Genomic DNA, 21,646 nt, shown 5'->3' with positions numbered 1-21,646 from the left:
CGCAAATATCTAAAAAAAAATCATCAAGAAAAAAACTCACTAGTTGCAAAAGAACAAATTTTAATTGTCAACAAACATGCCCTAAAACATACACTAATTGCGAGTCATTTTCCTTTCCTGTAAACACAAATTTATATAAAAGGTGTTTTCCCATTATGCTTTTTGTTGACTATTTATGCATCAACCCCTTGAATATGACATATAACAAGAAACATTTTACAGAATTATGCAACTATCACATACATACTCATCTCTTCAAAATGACAACAAACCCTCCCCCCCCCTTTTTTTTTTGGTATACACCCATTTGTGAAAATATATTGGAATTTTCACATGATTACGTTTAAACTACTTGCGAATTTTGTTTATATGGAGTTTATTATTGTGAATGCCCCCCCCCCATCCAGGTATTCCTATGGTGGTGAATAAGGGACATTTTAAAATGAAAAATGGTTTTATCTATTCAGGTACCATATGAAAATCAAATGTTTACATTTGTATAATTAGGTAGTCACGTTAATTAAGAGAAGCTTGATCCATGAGAGGTCAAGGCTTTTTTCAATTAAATAGAAATGAAAGAAACAATAATACAGCAATAAAGTTGTTGTTACTTGTTACACCACATTTGACATGAATTTGGAATACGTTTCTTTTATCAAAACACTTTTTGAAAATTTGGTTAAGAGGGATCAAGACGTTGCAGTGTAAAATTATTTGTCAATGGCATTTTTGCTTTTTGCTTTTTTAACACATCAAGAGATATTCTACATCAAATATTATTTTCATGGCCACTTTCTTGCTTTGCAAGAGAGATATTTTGATATACATTACCCCATTCCTTGCATCATATATTTTGATTATTATTCTATTAATGTTAATAACTCTAAAGAATGTATGACATTTTTGTTATGACTTTTTATTTTATTTCACATATATTTTATAACCGTCATGTGATCAACAAAAGACACGTGTGATTAGCGTCCCATTTTCCTTTAAATGTAAGTATGCATAACCTCTTCTGTAAAACGTTCTTTCATTTAGCAAAAAACAATAAAACAAGCAATAGTATGATATCCGCTAAAGTAACATCGTTGAACATGCGTACAATACATGAAAGACATGTCGTTCTGAAATTATAGAAACACTCTGCTATAGAATCAAATTTATTGAAACCTAGATGCATAAACCAATAATGATTTCAAAATTACTTGAGAGGTTTTATCTTTTCATTTTAACTTTAAAATCTTAAAAACTGTACAATTCGTGACTTATTTCATGCTATTTTTTTAAAGTTTACTTTTCTTAGATTTTTTCCTCTGAATAAGGATTGTGAAATACATAAGATATTTTTAAGAGGAACAAATTAAGAATTAATTTGGTTTATTATTTGGTCCTTATCTGTTGTTTTCTTCGAATATTTTGTACAATAATTATGTATCAAAATTACCCTTTTTCTTGCAAATTGTTTTTCATTTAAAATTTGACATTTCAACACAATGATAATTTTAGACTTAGTAAAGCTGTAGAGAATAAAACCTGCGTTGGGTGATTTCAATGTTGCCGTCTTAATTATAATTTGATTTCTTTTGTTTAAAGAAGTAAGGTTATTGTCTTTCAGATGAGCGATGTGGCCGTTGTGCCTCGTGTTTTCATTTAAGCATTAGCGCAGTATGATAATTTGTCTGCACAGCCTTGGTGTGTTATAGGACTAACAACATAAAAAGTAAGCATTTAATGCTTACATTCATATTGTTGTTTAGTTGTATGAAGTATTTGTGTAACGTCACTTTTATGCTATTATATGCGCTCTTAGTCAGGGAAATGAAACATGCATGGAACAACCATTCGATCTAACATGTTATTCAGTTTGCTTCCGCGACTAAAAATATAATGCCAGAAACGTCGTAGAGAAAAAAATAATTTATTTGAGATTATGATTTAACGATGAGTTCGTATTAAACTGGTTAAGTATATTTGAATTTTTCATTTAATCTTACAATGATAAATAACTTCAAAACGCGTGATGGCGTTTATGATTGTGCCCATAAATAGAAATGTTTTCATAGGAAAATGAACGTCGCATTACCAATGCAAACATAAGGGGAATATAAACTAAATGTAAATATTTCTGTTTACACATCAACATTTAATCTTAAATAGTTAACAGATATATCATTTAATGAGAGAGAGAGAGAGAGAAAGAGAGAGAGAGATCTATTCTTTGTAAATCCAAGTATTCTTTTTCCTTATTCTTAGAAAAAAGTTATGTGCATCCAAAAGAGGTTTTTTCGGAAACTGTAATATATACATAAACAGAAGAGTTTTAACAATTCAGCAAATGATAAACACTAATTAACACTCTTAATTGTCACAAAAAAATTAAAAAACAAAATCCGTGATAAGTGTTTACATTTATAAACTGTTTATCAGCCATCCAAAAATACCACAGTCATGTTCAAATTCCCTTTAGAGTTTGTATTATAAATATTTAATGATGATGTTCAATAAATCAGTTTATATCTGATTTTCAACCATGCAGTCACTTATCATCGAATCAACCAATGAAAGAAAATAATCAATTTTAATTTTTTTGTTAACAATACAGTACGTAACTATATCAATTCGAACAGTTTCCACCTGAACTTAAGGTATCTGTACCTGGTACTTAATCTAATCAACCAGTGTGTAAGGATTATCATCAACTTTCATCCTTTTTGGAGTATCACAGGACACCTCTTCATAACAGTGTGAGCTGTACTCATTTTCAGACAGTTCATTATGTGAATTACTATACACAGGATCCTCTATATATGTGTATCTCTCATTATCTTCTTCATTAACCTGCTCATTGTTACTTGTATATATGATATCTCTTTCCCTTCTCACTCTACAAATACAGTATATTAAATATATTAATTGATAATTCGTACATGACTTAATCTACTTGGGTTTCATAATGATTTGATATAGAATCAAACCTTTTAATAAGGACGATAACTCCCATTGTAAATACAATGGCCATGATTGTTGAGCAAACTGTTATGACTGCGTACCTTAGACTCTGATCTACAAGTGTACAAAACTTATCATGACATGGAATTCATTTATAACATGATGTATTACATATTATCTTAAGCATGCCATATAACCATAGCGCCATTTGAGCTCTTTTATGACGTTAACATTTCTGCCGTGACTTTTTTTAAACGTACATGAAGTTGTTTATTTGATGAGCAAACTATTGAATACATGATACTTTGAAAATGAAATAATTCTTTTTGTTTTCTCACTGGTAACAATCTTCTAGATATAATGATTTAAATATTTCACAACATCCATAACCTTATTATAGATATTACTGATGATTTTTTTTCTGTTGTTAGTTTCATCACAAAAAGATCATGATCAATTATAATAAATGAAAATTAAAGGGAGATGACCAATTTTAGTTGTTGGAAAAATTAACATGAACAATAACAAGATTAGTAGACTACTTGTCTTATTACAATAAGAGGTCTTTCAACCTCATCATACTTTAATGTTTAAAACATTTATGTTTCAATAGAATCGATGAAATAAATGCTTACTATGCGTTACTTACAAAAATAATGTTAAAAGATTTACCATTTTTTTTTACATTGAACTTTGACATTAATATCATTTTGATTGATCAAGGAAAACGCTTTTATCCCAAAAGGTCCAATGAATGTTTCAAAAGTATTTTATTGAACTGTAGAAACTTTTAGGGGCAAAAAAGCTAATAGAGGCTATTAACTCCTTCGATATGAATGATTGAAAGAGTCTCTAAGTGAGACATTGGTAAAAGTTTTAAGTCTCTATATCTTAATTTTTTAGAAGATGACAGGCATTCCCTACCCAAAGAGCAATACTTTTTTAGGTTCTATGAGTTATCAGGCAAAGGGTCATTTGATGTCATAACTTATAGTGGCCAATTATGTAAAAATAAAAAGCTGTCCCGAAGAAATATACGAAAGAAAAATTAATATGAAGAAATATAGATCATGAATACAAGAGGTCTTAAAGGTGGAATGACCTTATCGCATTTATCAGTCCTCCTTTTATCTAAATATTTTCCTTGGTTAAAATGGGTTTTATATATACGATCGCAGAGTTCAAAAAGTGGTCTCGCTAGTTTTAATAATCAACTTACTGAAAAAAGAATACAAACCTCATTCATTCAGTAGGGCATAATTAATTGATTGACTTGTCAATTGAATTAAGCTGGTTGACATAGCTTACAGTCTTATACAATGTAACTAACAGACCATACATTTTATTTAATATGCCCCCAAAAATTTATAAGTATTTTTTCCTTAAATAGTCGTTTAAAGTTGTAGATTATTTTTTTCTTGATGAGTATATGTATTCTTTACTACTGTTGCATACGTTAATATTTTTTTAACTTACATATAAAAGATATTTTTTTCTGGCAAAAAAGGATAACGCAACATAACTATTACTTAAAGAAATGGAAATTATTCTAACAAAACTGCACCAGCTATACGTGTATTTGAAACTTTTGAAAGCTTATAAGTTCCAATATACCAGAATGTTTAGGAGGAAAGATAAAATTTGCAACTGCCGTTCCCTCGCTATTCTCTGTTACACATGTGTAGCAACCGCCGTCTTCTGTGATTGAAACGTACAGTTTCTTGTTTCCATCTGAAAACCTGTGTGAAGAATCTGTGAAGGAAGCAACTGATGAAATGACATTGATATATAAATAGTGTTTGCAAAAAAACCTTTATAATTTATATCAGAATTGAATTGTTTTAAGGGGCATGGTCACGGTTTTGGTCAAAACTCATTTTTCCGTTTTTAAAGTTTACAATGCTATGGCAAGACAATTCTAATGCTCAAATTTTAAGTGCAATTTGTCGAGTTATTGGCAAGATACAGAACTCACCATTCTAAGTTACGTGTATGTAAACAAAGCTCAGAGAATGTTCATGTTTACATTTGAAAGTTGAAAAAAAATCAAGTTTAGAAACGCTAAGAACTGTTTATTTATGTTCAAAACGAATAAGCAGACTGATATAAAATAAGTTTAAAGAAAAACGTTTAGCGGTATATTGAACCAATGTAATCAGAAAGATGGCACGAGCCTTGTTTGCATTAAAAAGAATTGTTAGCTCTTTGTCTTACTTATAACTCTACGACTGAATCAAATTTTGTTTCATTCTTAGCTTTGTAAACAATAAAAATAGAAGTATAGAAATTGAAAAGATCGTTTCCATGCCCCTTAATATCTCATATTACATTTATCATTTGGTTTTTTTAGCATGCTCCTTAGTCAAACAAAACAAATGTAATGGAAAAATACACCGTAATATTAGGCAAGACGTCGAATTAAATTTCAATGTTTCATACAACGATATTCAATCAGGTTTACCAACTGCAAATGGTAGAAATATCCTTGTGTCGATATCGGAAACAAAAGCAAGTACATGTTTATGGCTTATCAGGGTATTCTACAAATCATACTCAGTTCTACTATGGAAATAAAATAGAATGCAGATCTGCAATTGAACTATTTTTAGGCAATTTTAATATTAAATATAGATAATTTTAATCATAGATAAGATGTTTTAATTTCACAACTAACATTAACGAGGCCGAGTACAGTTCGACTACGCACGCTTTCGCTAAGCGTTTCATTTGCATTGTGACGTCATCTTTTTCCTTGGTTGACGCCGTGGCGTTATGGTTTCAACTGCAGATATTCAGCGAAATTTGTCGAAAATAGATTGTTTCAGGCGTAAAATTAATATTATATTGTAGAATAAACATAAATGTTTTGAAGTATAAGCAATATTTTGGCTCGATTCAAAAAACGTTAAGAGGGCTCAACAAGCCTAGCCCTCTGTCACGTTTTCTTACCTCGCCTTTATATAGCTTAATACATGTATTTCAAGATAGTTACCATGTATTTAACATAAAGGACCCTTATCATGTGATATTATATATATTTATTCATCACTTAAATATGCCTAAATATTTTAATAATACTATAAAGGTCATCATTTCCGCCTTTGTTGAATAAAAAATAGCCATTATCTGACAAATTTGGGAAATTGGTCATACAAAAAACAACTTTGATAAGACCCCAGGAAAAAAACGAGGAGGTAAAAGGGTTTTTTATTTGACCATTTGATGTCTTTTAGCAATAACTTTAATTATGTAGAACAAAAAAAGAAATCCCTAGGGCAGAAGTTTAAAAAAAAAGTAAAAAATGTGCAAAATTGATACATTTCAAGAAAAATCCCCCCCCCCCAAAAAAAATCAATCAACTTTGAGATGACCTCCTTAACAAACGATGCGGTAAATGTCTGATTTTTTTTCATCTTAAAATAATAATTATTTCAGTAGAAATTCATGTAAAAAATTTCATTAAAAAATCCAGGGCAGAACAAATTAGATCCGACCTCGTTAAAAAGCAAAACAAAAGCCTCACCAAAGGTTACGCAAAGAAATCACTTTATACTTAATTAAATTCAAATGTTACGTATTATCATCGAACAAATTCCTGGTATCTCATTTTAATTAACTCGTTAGAACATGTATACTTTATTCATGAATCAACTTATCGTTGTTTAAAGCATCCATCTTTCTGTAAGCTTCTTTTAGCTCACATAAAACGTGATCTTTAAAATGAATACAGTATGCACACTTAGTTAAATATATTTTGCATTGCCTTTATTTATGTTTCTTCCGTTCTTCATCCATTGAATGACAACTGGTTCGGATTCATTCGGTGCAGAAATCGTGTGGCATTGGATTTCTGTTTCTTCTCCGTGTGTAAGCTGTATTACCTTCATCATAAATCGACTACCAGTATCAGCAAATATCGGTGGAGCTTTTCATTTGAAACGAAAAAAGTTATTTAGCTCGAAATATCCATTGAATTATTATATTTCATTTATCATGCGCAATACATACTTGTTACGTTTAGATAAGGATTCATGGGTAAGGTGCTGTTCGCAACACATGCGTATTCGCCTTCATCATCAAATGTTACATTGCGGATAAGTAGTTCTCTTCCATATTGTTCAATTTTGTACTTAGAATTTGGTTCGATCAATGATCCATTTGTATTCAGCCATTGTATGTTCGGAACAGAACTTTGACAAGATTTAATAAATATATGATAGAACAAAATCCATACAAAGTACATGTAAAAAAAATATTAAAATTTTGAGATGATAAAAATTACACTAAAAATTTAGAAACAGTGATACTTGCCTTCCAGAAAAAATACACTGCAATGTTGCACTTTCCCCGAGCACAGCTTTAGGAGTATTCCTCCAAATACCTTTTAGTTCATTTGTCGCATTGGACCCTGCAATGAAATAACTGACGTCATGTAGACGTGTAGAAAATAGGGCCAATTCGGTAAATTACTTTTAAAATACGTTTTCATGTTCAAGAGGGAGACTGCGCTACCTTTGAGTAAGCTAAATCATAATTGTTAACAGCATCAACGGTGAAAGTATTTGAAAGATGTAGGAGTATCAAGGGTAAAAGTATAAATGAATTCCTTGCTCTTGGTGTATTGTGCAAACATTTTAGGACACACTTTGATGTAATTGACACATTGAACGTATCTGAATAAGTTGGTACCTATTATTTCAACTGTATAGGTGGTGCCCTTTGATAATCTTTGTATTTTTTCATTCCATATTCCACAGCTATAATTCGGTCCTTCGTCAGATCTTTCGATATTTAGAAAATGCAGATCTCCTGAAATTACTTTACATTATTATCAGCGATGCCAAAAGATGCATCGATCAAATGTACGATGTAAAAGCAAATGAAAATCATTGACATTGAACAATGGTTTCATCGTGATAATATATACACAATATATAAATATTTTAAACAAAATAAGAATTAATTAATCTTGACAAAAATAAGTTCTAACCTCGACCATCTATCGCTATCTTTTTACTTGTTCTCACGGGGTTATCCGTTCCCATTCCTATTTTCCACTCAATTTTACACTCCTTGCTTGGTTCACAGTTTGGCCGGTTAGAACACGGAATCTTGCATTTAATCATTTCATTTGTTCTTCCCAAAAATACACCGAGAGCTTTAAAGAAAAGCATTGATTAACATTAAGATATACAAAGAATTACTGCTGCTTGTTTTACATTTATTCATGTTTCGGGGATTGGTTTATATAAAAATCACTTATCAATTCACGAAACATGGCTCTGAAAAATCCCCCTGATAATTTTATTTCATTTCAAAACTTTTTTCAAAAAATTCCCAAACACGTACAGTACACCAGTGCTACTTTTGTCTAGTTATTTAAGAACTACATCAATTCGTCATCCCATTACAAATATTTTGTTGATTATATATTTTGGAGAGAATGATATTTCAAGTTTTCTACTACGACACGTGTGCATATTTTATTAATAATGCAATCTTACCAGCTTCTTTTATATTTACAAACAATGATACAGAAGCGCCATGCTGATTTTCAGCTAAACAGTGATATGTTCCAAAACAGTCTTTTGTGATTTTTCTAAAGGTAATATCACCACTACTCTCGTTGACGACCACTTGATCTGTTGTCTGGATTTTGCTGTTATTCTTAAACCATTTGTAGCTGTTAAGTATAAAACCACATTGATAATGCTGCTTGGTCCGCTTGTATATCAAATTTACGATGGTTATGCTAAGAATGTGAATTTAATAATAGGGAACATTGTTGTAGTTTTCTCGGTCAATTAATCCATCTTTCAATAAGAAAATGATGTTCAAAATGTGGTTTTTTTTAAACTAACGTGACGTAAAAGGGTACTGCGTTATTTCGCCTTATATTAAAATTCCTGTCGCCTCCGACGTCGAGGCGGGTATGATTGTACTGCTACTACTTTGATATTGCTATAAATAAAATCATAATGTTTTTGCAAATCAAAAATAAACCAGTGTACAGATTGCTCACTAATATTTCTGAAGTTTGTTTAGTTTACAATCGATGCAAAATATGCAGGTTGATTAAACTTAATTATTCGGGGGACGAAACCAAACGGTTTTCTTTTCTACACATGCCCATGTTGCATTTAGTTTTGATTTTTTTAGGTGTGTGTTCCCATATATAAAGAAACTATTTTATTAACTTTGAATATTTCTAACATCGAACAGAGACCGATTCTGCTGGTGTTATTTAGCGAAAGTCTATACGTTTCTATGATAACTGGTTTGTATGGAATATTATTTGATTCTGTATTAGCCAAAAAAAGATATCGGACCCCGCAGCTTTGAATTTGTACTTTGAATTTCTTTCTTTCTAAAAACCAATACAACTAGTAGGAATAAAGTAGGTACATATACCTTATTATCCCATTTTCTGCTTTACAGTGGAGAGAGAACGGGTACGAATGGGATACTGGTACAAAATACTCGGCTTCAAACACGGATGTTATCAATGGAGGTAAATTCTTCTTATGTGATCCTTTGAAGCATAAAAACTATATATATATATATATATATATATATATATATATATATATATATATATATATATATATATATATATACACACACACACACACAATATATATATATAGAGCCGTTATATGGCTAAAAAGTCGCTGAGAGGAAGAATAATTACTGAAAATCTTACCTTCACATAAATGTACAATAGTTTGAATGTAAAATATTACTTTCGAAAACGTCTTGCATTTCTGCATTTTCAGACGACAGTAATTGAATATCTTATATAGACGATTCAAAAATAAAAGATGGAATTAAAAATTTTTTTATTCATATATATTATGTGGAATGTTTGAGAAAACAAGGAAAGATTTGGTTGATAAAATGTTACCGGACGGAAAAAACATACACACCCAATTAATTAACTCTATATGATAAATACAATGTGTTTCCCTGATACTTTTCAATCCAAGTACAGAGAGAACAGATGGCCGGAATTATTTTAAAGAGGACCTTGCAATTCCAATGCTATTATTCCTCAAGCTGTTGCAGTTAATATGGAAAAATCTATATATAAAGTAACAGACTTAATCCTTACGTTTTAGATTCAACGTTGTAGACAATAGAATAGAAAACTTAATACTAATTTGATAACGTCATTAAATAGAATGTTATTTAGTTTCAAAGAAAAATTTGACAGACTCATGCTTTTTGAAAGGGAAATCCTCATTTTTTTCTCCAATACTGCCTTCTTGAAGCAAAATTAATTTGATGTAAACATCATAAGGCAGTTTAAAAATACCTGCTATTTTTGAAAACTATATATAATAAATTCAGGACGTTTCTTTATGTCTATATTAACCGAGTGCGATTGCTTTATATCACAAATGACCTAAAACGCAAGGCTTAGAGTCAGTGCATTCAAATACTAGTCTGTTGAAAAATAAATATGATCCGTAAAAACATACCCATCCTCTATGCAATAAGAATTTTCGTAAGAATTTTCTACATGATATTTTCAAATGATCAATGCGACCTAGCCATGTACAGATCGTAAAAAGCTACATGCCAAAGAGGAAAATTAAATTAATTAATATGAGTGGTGAAAGCAATTGGTGGATGAAAATATTCAAGAGTAACTTTGTATTAAGTTTTTTTCTACATGTACCTTGCAGATGACGTAGAGATATATATGTAAGAAATCTTCAGAATAATATCTAAGGTTTGAAAGTTGCATTCTCCGAATCAGTGCAGGCAATGGGGCAAGCAATATCAAGGATTTTCATAAAAAGATTAACCAATGCATGTTTAATGTGTCAAAATTTACATTTACAATTGATGAAAATGTTATATAGGATGTAATAAGCAACAAAGAGCAACACTTTTCAAGTAAAAGTTCACCATGCAGGTGTTTACATGGTGTAATCCTGATTTAGAAATAGATCGCCATATTTGAACGGTGCGAGGCAGAGGTGTCAACGGAACAAGTGTTACACTTTGCCTATTACGGTACATGTACAAGGCAAGTAATAATTGATGTTGGATTATCATCACCAACAACGAATCATCATTTGAATTCAAACAAATATATATTCATATAGCTGGAATATTTACTGGAGGAACAAATTCACCGAAGCGGGATGTGACCCGATTTTCTATCAATTGGGCGAGTTCTATGGAACGCCAAATTAACATATATTCAAATATTTGCACCTATCTTCAAATAATTGTACCTATCTTCAATTCAATTGTACCTATCTTCAAATTAAATTAGAGATAGGTACAATTCAATTATACCTATCTTTAATTCATTTGAAGATAGGTACAATTGATTTGAAGATAGGTACAAATGCAATGAATTGAAGATAGGTACAATTGAATTAAAGATAGGTACAATTGAATTGAACCTATCTTCAATTACTAAAATATTGGCAATAATGAATACTCCCTGTATAGTACTGCATCAGATGAAGGCGCATCCATTTTGAATAGTGTTGCTGTTGTTTTGTATTCATACGCGACGCTTCATTTACATTATTTACATTTTTGATCAATGACACTTCAAAGTTTTTGATTTGAAAATGTTTTATTAAATGATAAGAAATGAAGATACTAATTTTTCTGTTGATCGACGTATCAAAGAAAAAATTGACCGGAAAACCTTTTCATCAATGCGATACGTTGATCAATAGAAAAATTATTATCTTCATTTCTTAAATTAATTGTTTTATGTAGAACGTTTAGACCAAAATACAGTCAGAATGCATGATTTTAATATTTTTTATCTTTATTTTCAAAAATTTCTATAGGCACTTGATACCCCATCAAAGGGTTGTTGGTGCTTCCCTCGTTTCCCTCCATGTTGAAATGTCTTCAAGGGAGCGTTCATTATTTTCAACAATACACAAAACGAATTGAACCTAGTTATAATTGAATTGTACCTATCTTCAAATCCTTTGTAGATATGTCTGAATTGAACCTATCTTCAAATCAATTGTACCTATCTTTAAATGAATTTTACCTATCTTTAAATGAATTAGAGATAGGTATAATTCAATTGAACCTATCTTTAATTGAATTGAAGATAGGTATAATTCATTTGTACCTGGGTATAATTCATTTGTACCTAGGTATAATTATTTAGAGATAGGTATAATTATTTACACCTATCTTCAATTCAATTGTACCTATCTTTAATTCAATTGTACCTATCTTTAATTCAATTGTACCTATCTTCAAATGATTTGAAGATAGGTACAATTAATTGAAGATAGGTACAATTATTTGAAGATAGGTACAACTATTTGAATATATGTTAATTTGGCGTTCCATAGAGTTCATTCATCTTGAGAAGGGTGTAACTCACTTGTCGTACTAAATGTTCTTTAAACAGTTACAACTCAAGTGTGTATATCGATCCAAAGTATGATATATGTAGTTGTTTCAAAACAAATGACAAAAAATCAATTGATCCCCTCCAAATGAATCTATGCCAGTGGATGAGTTCTTCAAACCATCGGAAATTTCAGTTGCTGCGTGAATGGTAAAGCAGGGCCTCGCAACATAATGTGTCTCATTCATAATTTTTGCTCGCCGATTAGTTGACTAGTTCGAATAGGGATTAAAAGACTATTCCAGAGCACACCGTGTATACACATCACAGGCACGCAGCATCAGGGGAGGGTGGGCAACCACTCCCACTTTTTTTCGCAGCAGACACTTTTCTTAACTTGACTTATTAAATCAAAGTACTGAAAGTACTGAAAAGCGCTAACCTAGCTTGGTTCTAAGAAAATTTACTGTGTGCAAGCGTAGGCGGAAATGAGCCTTATTGAAATTTTGGTTTATGTTTAATGAATATCAATTTAAAGTATCGAAGGCCAGATTTCTTTAAATATGTGTTACTTTCTGAAGATGATGTGAATTAAAGCTGAACACGACTTGTATATGGATACTTGCCTGAAAAAAGATATGTTAAAATCACAAATTATACCTTTTGAACAGTAATTTATCACAGATTTTGACATTTTCTTGCAAAGAATCGATTTTATTTTTCTTTATTTTAGCTTCTGAATACGCACTATATTTTTTCATCACTGCGTAGCATCCCGTGCTGATGTACGTAAGCCCCGCAAGACCAATCATATCTACTCGGCCATTTCCGTCACCCAGATAACTGGTTCCCTATACCTCTTACCAGTTTAAATGATGTATATTTCTGCTCATAGAGGGCAGTTATTCCTTGCACCGGAAATAGAAGTCTAACGACAATAAAGCGCTGAGCTATGCTTAGCGCTTTAAAAATGGAAATGTCATAGGTTCCCTCTACCCTCCACTTAATACGTGTGTATGCCACCGAAAATAAGCTATTTAATTGAATTGAATTGAAGTTACAACAAAAACTACCCACCACCGCCAACCCCCGCCCCCTCACCACGGATTTTTCTTCATGGTTTTGAGAATTTTCCCCTGTTTTTTAATTGCTTGTCAAGATTTTTTTAATGGAGATAATACGTGCTTGAATATCTTTTTCTATTTCCTTAATATTTCTGAATATAACAAAACAATTTAAAATTTGATTGTTTTATCTTCCGCTTGCAGGCTTACATACAATTACTTGAATGATTCATCCGTGTGCATTCCTAAAATAAAATGAAACTATTAAATTCCAAGTGATGAACATGCACTAGATCCGTTCCGTTTATGAATTTATGATCAGCATGCGCAGCGAAAATTAGAGTTCATTTTTTAAAAGAAAGCCTCATCGATCCATGCATGCTTCCATTGAATAATTTTGGAAAGCTATTACTTGTCACATTATTAATATTTAAATCAGAATGTCATGTTAGAATAGCAAGTGCAGCGAGCTCCACTGAAAACGTGTTCGAACAGAGGAATTTCTCGTTGAAATATGCACATTGCTTAAAGACATTTTTATTAGGCCACTTGAAAAACCTTCTAAATTCCCAATATTAACATTTGCAAATATGTTTCCTTATATGAACTTATAGAATAGCGAAAACGTTCAATTCTGTGTGAGCGTTTCCGTGACGTCACATTGATAATCGCACGCGCCTATCGCTTGACAATTGTTATCTTGTAAACGTTAAAACACCGTAACATTAATGATTTTGAACAATTTGCCATTCTCAAACGTTAATAATATGTTTTACGGTTCTACCGTTCTGGCGAGCGCAGCAAGAATTACACATACCTTGCATCATTGTCAACCTAGTGTTATTTAGGTAACAACGAATGTCAAAGAATGTTTGAGAGAGTACTGCTGTACAATAAACCTGTATGCCAAAGTTACTAATTTTAATGGTTATGTTACATACAGCGCAACCCCCTACCCCGAGAGAGAGAGAGAGAGAGAGAGAGAGAGAGAGAGAGAGAGAGAGAGAGAGAGAGAGAGAGAGAGAGAGAGAGAGAGAGAGAGCGGTCCCTGTTTGTAGGTTTTGTAATTTCTCACTTTCAAATTTAATGGTTTGACAATAAGCAATATCTACATAAATTTTTTCACTGTTTTTTCATTTGATTCCTTTTTATTTAGTTCAAAATGTCCTATTGTTTATTTCCTTTCTACTCATTTACTTATCTGTCTACTGTACATGCATGCACAATTAGCTTAAAAATGGATCGATATGACAGTAAAGTATGGTTCTTGCTAGTATATATTTATATAATCTCTATATAAAAAAAATAAAAACAAATCAATGAGGCAGGTATCGCAGTCTATACTAAAATAGCTAGTACACTCATTACAGATGTTTGATCCACCTCTAAATTTAACGCGGGAAATATAGCGCGAGAGCACTGTGACGTCATCCATGACTTTGTTCGTCTTTGTTTACGTTTCTCGACTCAATACGAAGGTATGGAAGCATGTAACAAATCTTTTGAGTCTCGCCAAAGCATATGCTGTACTCAAAACGTGTCTTCAAACTTTAAGACACCGTAAATTACGAGTTAAAAGTCGGCCATTTTTGTCATAGCACCACGGGTGACAACATTAGAGAGCATTATGGGACGTAGACAAAAAATTTTGTTTGATGAACTGTAGGTTAAGCTCGTTCTTTTTCCCGCGAACAGTGGTTCTTAGAGCTCGCTTCGCTATAAGTAATAAACAGCAATGTTAAAACGTTTACCGGGATATGAACTTGGTTGGTACGTGATTAAATCTGAGAAGCGTTTCGGGCTTCACAGGATTTGATCACGTGACCATCCAGGTTCATATCCAAGTGAATTTTATTTAATTGCTGTTTATTTCTTAAAATAACCCTTTGCGATGCATAGCAACATGATGGAAAGGTTTTTAGCGATAATTCTTGCCTAGCTGTAAATCGCATACATCTTTTTTATCATACTATCAAACATGTGTAATACATGTAGATTATTTATACAATGTAGGTCACAGAAAACTTTCCTATCAACTTGCTGCCAAATACAGAAATGTTCCACAAACAATGAATAAAGTGTTAACCACACGATAGCAGCGATGTTTGCAGTAAGTTAGCAGTAAAGTATATTACGAATTAGCGACACTATTTGAAGCAAGTTTGCTATAAAGTTGCTTGAAGCAGAAATTTTCCTTTTTTATGATCCAACTTTTCTACAGTCTTGCAGCAAGCCTCATTTGTAACATGATATAATGTTAACTGTAATCTTGTAAACGTGCAGCAGATGTGCAGCTACACGAGGGTTATGGGAAGGCTAGTGTGGTTTTCTATTTTTATTACCGACAATTTTCAGCAATGTCTGCAAAAAGTTTCGAAACTTAGAGCAAAGATTAGCAGAAAGGCAAATTTTGCTTTTTGTCTTAAGCCTTCTTATTACAATGGTCTAGTCTAAGTAAACTTTTTTAAACGCTGCAGATACGTTACTCTCTCTTTAATATGGAGTGAAAATTACGTATTATGTAAATTCAAAATTCCTCATAAGCAGACTAAATCGCAAGACCTTGGCTACATTTAATATTCAATATCAAATTTATATGTGCATACACTGATTGTCTAAATGCATAATGTATGTCACTAAATAATACTAAAGTTTAAAACATTTGTGGTGTGATTTAGCTAGCAATGGGAGGAATTTGACAACCACTCAACTGTAACACCCCCCCCTTTCCCTTAATACACCCCAGAGCGGTTATGGGTATATAAAAACAAACGAAATATTTTAATTCAAAGTGGTTATGAGAAGAAAGATATTTTGTTTCTTCAACTACATGTATATTCCTCATTGGCGGATCCAGGGGAGGGGGGGGGGGTTCTGACCCCCGGAACCCCCTTTCTCTGGGACATTTGCATTTTTTTTACTTAAAAATACAAAGAAAATTTCATGACCCGCTTTTGCGGTTTATGCTATTTTTATGGAATGCTAGGCTACCTTCATACCCACATGAAACACAAAAGAAAGCCTTTTTTGTTTTGTTTCCAAGAATCGGAAATTTTGTGACAAAAATACCGTGTAAAAGGGTTTATATGTAAACCATTATGAAAATAAATGGCCAACTTTTCAAAACTTTTCTAAATATGATCGCATCTACAGGTACTAGTGCCGGATGATGAAGCGCACCCATTAGATAGGTCACATCAAGTTCCCTGGGACGACAATTGCTTTTACCATTGTAAAAAAATTACCAAAATATCCATTTTTATAATTGTTTGTCTCAATGAGTCTGAGTAAATTTTTGTTTCTTAATATTTTCAACCATGGAAGCACTTTCTCATTACTGGAGACTTGGGTTTCTTGAGGCTAAATATTATGCAAATCTTCCTTACCTAAACCAAAACAGCAAAACGCTCAATAATGCAATGCACTCTGATGTTGAAATAGATGTAAAATAGATAGTGATGAGATAAATGTATATTGAATACAGTTGTATACGCACGGAAAACGTTCAAAAAATCCTTGTAAATTGACAAATGATGAATTTTGCACATATTGATTTTCATAAAATGGACCCCCCCCCCTTTCCAAATTGCTGGATCCGCCTCTGTTCCTTAACAATGTATTTCCCCGCAGCACAATCTTTCATTTCTCGAGGGGATGCTCCGCTTTGCTTTTGTTTTTCTAATGATTTTTCAGATATCTATAGGTTTTCAACATTTGCAAATATTGTCTCTGCATTAAAAAAAGCAAAAAGTTTCTTTATATGACACTTCCGTTAATTGTTAAGATTTTGAGACTTATATTTGTTTAGAAAATTGGAAGAAGGGAAACACTTTCTTTTTACATGGAATGTAATGAGTCTCGTTTCATTTTTTTTTTCACAATTTATCATGTTCGCATAAAATCAAAAAAGAGAAAGTGTTTTCTTTCTTCTTTGCTTCCATTTTCAGTGGACCAGCTAGACCATCTATGCAGAGATTACTTATACTGCTAGTATAACCCAAAGACAGCAAAATAAAGATGATTTACTTTATTAGGGTCGTGCCAAAATAATAAGAAAACTGAAAATAACAAAACACACTATTACAATTAAATCTCAAATAACAATATTTAAAAAATAATCATACAGGATTGTGACAGTTATTTGTGACCATACTTTCTAAATTTAGACAGAAATTAGCTTTAAATTGAGCAATTTGAACAGGATATACCACATACGTATACCATATATCTTTCTTAACTTTAACGTGGTAACTTATCAAAATGTAAACAGTATGCACTCAATATCATAACACAATTTCACAATGAACATTTGCTACACAAAAAAGTGGGAAAATACAGAAGTAAAAAAGTTTACAGATGTATCAAAGATCCATATATATGAAATGTATCAATATATTTTGAATACTCAGTAGTAACGTTAAAAGATAGAAAAAATGAATGAATTGAACACGATAAGTTCATTCCTCTTCATTTTCTCTTAATATTTAAATAGTTGCGTGGTGTTATATATTTGGACTAGTAAATAAACCATATTTATAAACTTATAATCAAGAAAATATCGTGATTAACACTTACGCTGTGCAGGGACAGACCCCACTATGATAAATCTTGCTATTAAAGAGACATGAAACATTGGAACGTGCTCGGAAACACATTCTGATGCTAACGCAAAACGTTTGTACAATGTTTCTATATACGAAAGAAATACACAAATCCGGACAAAATTGAAAATTATTCCGGAGACACAATTTTAAATACCTGGAAAATTAAATGGCAAGTTGTAATGATCATTGATAACAGAAACTTCCTTTTGCATTTTCAAATATGTATCTGTAATCCAATCGCATGCAGAAATATTCCTTACAAATGAATTTATAATTGATTATAGATGCGTATGGTTGCGTTTTAAGCCTGTTTTAAAATCACTACCGTAGAATTTCCAAGGTATCGTAACAACTTCACAGTTTGATCTACTTGCTTCACGTCCTTTCACTTATTTTGAATATTTTTTGATGTTTTTATTATTATGCCGACGTCTTTAATGTAAGTAGGATCATTTTACTCAAATGATAGATAGATAGATAGATGATAGATAGATAGATAGATAGATAGATAGATAGATAGATAGATAGATAGATAGATAGATAGATAGATAGATAGATAGATAGATAGATAGATAGATATACAGACGGACAGACAGACAGACAGATAGATAGATAGATAGATAGATAGATAGATAGATAGATAGATAGATAATAGTCTTCTTATTTATTGTTATGATATTAACATCAACAAGTAAAGTTGACAAATTTTATGTTTATACGGCCAAACAAACATACAACAAACATTTTTTCAAAGCTATAGATAACTGGAGTTCACAACCCTTATTATTTCTCTAATATCACAATGTCACATATTATAAATTTCACAACTTTAACAATGTAACAAAATACTGAATCTATTCTTGGGGTTCAACTTTATTGGATTTCTTTTTTTTCTTCTTCTTCTTCTTCTTTTCCGTTGTTTGACTGTGGGATAATAAAGTTCTTATGTAATCGGTGTTGCCTAGATATGAGCCCCCATGAGAGATGGGTTCTTTTTCTTCGGTAGCATTTTCGTTGTTGTTAAGTGTTGCCAATGACTCCCTAGACGAAGCTGGTACTCTTTCAGATTCTGTATTCCATTCAGTTGGTGCCTTGGCTTTTAGATTCTCCGGAATGTTACTATTAATTCCTTGATATATATTCGAAGCTGCAGTACCATGCTTAAAGGTTGTATCATTGACATTTTCTGATCGTTTAGCATCACCTGTGTCATTTTTGCATAGATTTTTAAAGGATTTTCTTATAATTTTTGAAACAGCAACAATATGTGTGAAAGTTGAAAATCTGTGAATAAGCATGCCTATAAACTGGAAACCGAGAACCAATCCAAAGGTTATGCTGAATACAACAGATATAGGATCAACATCAAATGTTCCTGTTTTGTTTGGACAAGGGAGGCGTCTAGTGAAGACATTGTCGTTTAGTTCATTTGCCTGCGTGACAACAAAGACAATAGTTATATAAATTAAGTTAATCATGATAAAACCTGCATACACTCCATTTCGAAAACTTTTCAAATCTTCCTTCAGGTCGTTCACTTCTTTTACATCTGGGCTCAAATATGATTTGATTATATCCTTCCAAAATTGCTTTTCTCTCTCATTGACTTCAACAGCACCCTGTAAGATTTGCTCTTCTGTCTGTGTTAATTGCGTATCTACCTCGGAGTCCATTTCTTTAAAGAAATGTTTAGAAAGGCATTTACTGCATGTGTTAGCTTGTACAATATTTACAGATTACGAAAAAATGACAAAGAGTTGATAGTTTAAAATTTCTATCCAGATATTTTATCGAAGTAGATTTTTCAAAAGTATATTGAAAAATTGTGAATAGTATAAGTAGCAACCGTCTCCCAAGAAGTGATGAAATGTTGAGTGAAAAAAAGCACCAGTAATATAGGTTAAGTGCACTTATAAGCGTTATTTGACAATAATATTCTAACTTTTAAACCTGTAACCTAAGCACAGGTTTAGGTCATATACAAACATTTGAATTAAGGTAGTTCTAAACCTTATCTGGTTAGAGTTTTCTTTGAAAGAACCGTAAGTAAAAATTCAAGTTCTTTATATCTTAGAAACTACAATTTCATAATTTATTTCCATTCATAATTAAAATTCATTTATATTTGATATTGTACATATCTTTACGACTGCAATTACATTTTCGCGATTAACATTTTACTCAGTTTATTTGATTTTCACCTATAAACATTTTCTGACTTTAAATTGTTTGTATTAGCATAAAAGTTATCAATGTAAAACATGTATTTTCTAAGCTGAGAAAGTAATGTGAAGAGTTCTTAAACTCTATCAGTTGAAATACAGTAAATCAACCATCATGCTTTATATAGAATATTTTAAAAAGGAAAACTCTATTTTAAATGGGGGGATGATGTTTCACTATTAATAGCTCGATGTTTTCTTTTCTTTTACCTTTTTTTGCGTGCACGCAAATTAGACTATTAACTACTATGATTATTTCTTTAAATGCAAATGAATTACTTGAATCCTTACCTTTAGAGGGCTTGTCTGAATCCTTTGTTGTAGCACTTTTCACTTTTTTTGTTTCTGTTAAAGAAGAATCAACTATTTTTTTAAATTAGTAATTTCCCAATTTTGTCTTTGAAATATCTCTTTTGAAACTTTCTTCTAGCAGCTTAGATTTGAGTATACAGGTAAAAATAAAAAGATTTCGGGGAATTCGCATTGCAAGCGAAATAAACGTGTCTAGATGACAACTTTAAGAAAATTGTATATATATATATATATATATATATATATATATATATATATATATATATATATATATATATATATATATATATATATATATAAGTTTTCATTAGACGATAACACAATGCTCCATAAATCCAGAGCGCTTTCACATGATCGGCTCTTCAGAGGATTTTAAAGCGTAACAGAAATAACAAACATTGACTAACAAACATTGACGTCGTTATTATGACGTCATCAAATAGACAACGTCTAATTAATAATAGCATTATTTACTTATTTACTCTGCATTGACTTTATTTAGCTTTCTTTTTTTTAAACCTCTTATCTTAAAACAATATCATTTATACATATTTCATTACGTTTACATGTGTTTGTAAAAATTATTTGCCGCCATATCCAGATAATAGCGTGTACACTGTTCATGACATTGTCTATTTTAAAAGGAGTGGAATAATATTTCTACCCTTAAATACAAATTAGATCAACGTGTCAAATAAAAAGATATCAGCACAGTAACTGTAATGAATGTTCCCTTAGTTTGACATCTTCAGGTCTTCTGTTTGGAATAATCACTTTTCATGATTGTATATACATGTATGTTTTTAATGTTTACTAAAGCGAAAAAATATGATTTAATTCATAAAAAATTGCGAGAAAATGGAATTTACTATAAATACAGAGAAAAAAGGTACAAAAGTGATAATAATTAAACAATGATATTAATATCATTCATTAAAGATTTATCTAAAGCTGATCAGACAGGGCATCGGTGTGTTGTTTTCTCAGTCATTACACATACATGTAACAACCTCCGACTTATTAAATTAAATGTCCTTTCAGTCATATGGCCTTTGCTTTGTCCAATTTGTTTTGATCAGATATCAATCAACATGTCGAAAGATACAAAAATTGATAACAGAAATAACCTTTAAGTTATTATATACA

At 31.4% G+C, this 21,646-nt stretch overlaps 2 protein-coding genes across 2 annotated transcripts in view; both read right to left on the bottom strand.

Moving 5' to 3' along the window:
- Nucleotides 1-1,385: 1,385 nt before the first annotated feature.
- LOC128178877 (contactin-5-like) lies at nt 1,386-9,750 on the bottom strand. Its single transcript, XM_052846263.1, has 11 exons — nt 9,656-9,750; nt 9,364-9,484; nt 8,457-8,635; nt 7,943-8,110; nt 7,642-7,761; nt 7,264-7,360; nt 6,961-7,142; nt 6,716-6,877; nt 4,567-4,704; nt 2,979-3,066; nt 1,386-2,887 (listed from the first exon to the last, which is right to left on the bottom strand). The coding sequence occupies exons 1-11, from the start codon at nt 9,720-9,722 to the stop codon at nt 2,671-2,673; spliced, it is 1,539 nt and encodes a 512-aa protein (XP_052702223.1). The 5' UTR covers nt 9,723-9,750; the 3' UTR covers nt 1,386-2,670.
- An 8,847-nt stretch (nt 9,751-18,597) lies between these two features.
- LOC128175142 (chitin synthase chs-2-like) overlaps nt 18,598-21,646 on the bottom strand; it is a 35,912-nt gene continuing 32,863 nt past the window's right edge. The window contains exons 19-20 of the mRNA XM_052840565.1: nt 20,480-20,533; nt 18,598-19,641 (exon numbers count right to left, since the gene is read on the bottom strand). Coding sequence (XP_052696525.1) covers nt 18,821-19,641; nt 20,480-20,533 — 875 coding nt within the window. The 3' untranslated portion in view covers nt 18,598-18,820. The remainder of the gene's footprint in view (nt 19,642-20,479; nt 20,534-21,646) is intronic.

Source organism: Crassostrea angulata, chromosome 3 (genome assembly GCF_025612915.1).
Source record: "Crassostrea angulata isolate pt1a10 chromosome 3, ASM2561291v2, whole genome shotgun sequence".
Classification (NCBI taxonomy): Eukaryota; Metazoa; Mollusca; class Bivalvia; order Ostreida; family Ostreidae; genus Magallana; species Magallana angulata.
Note: the sequence above shows the minus strand (reverse complement) of the source record. Positions and strands in the feature narration are given on the sequence as shown.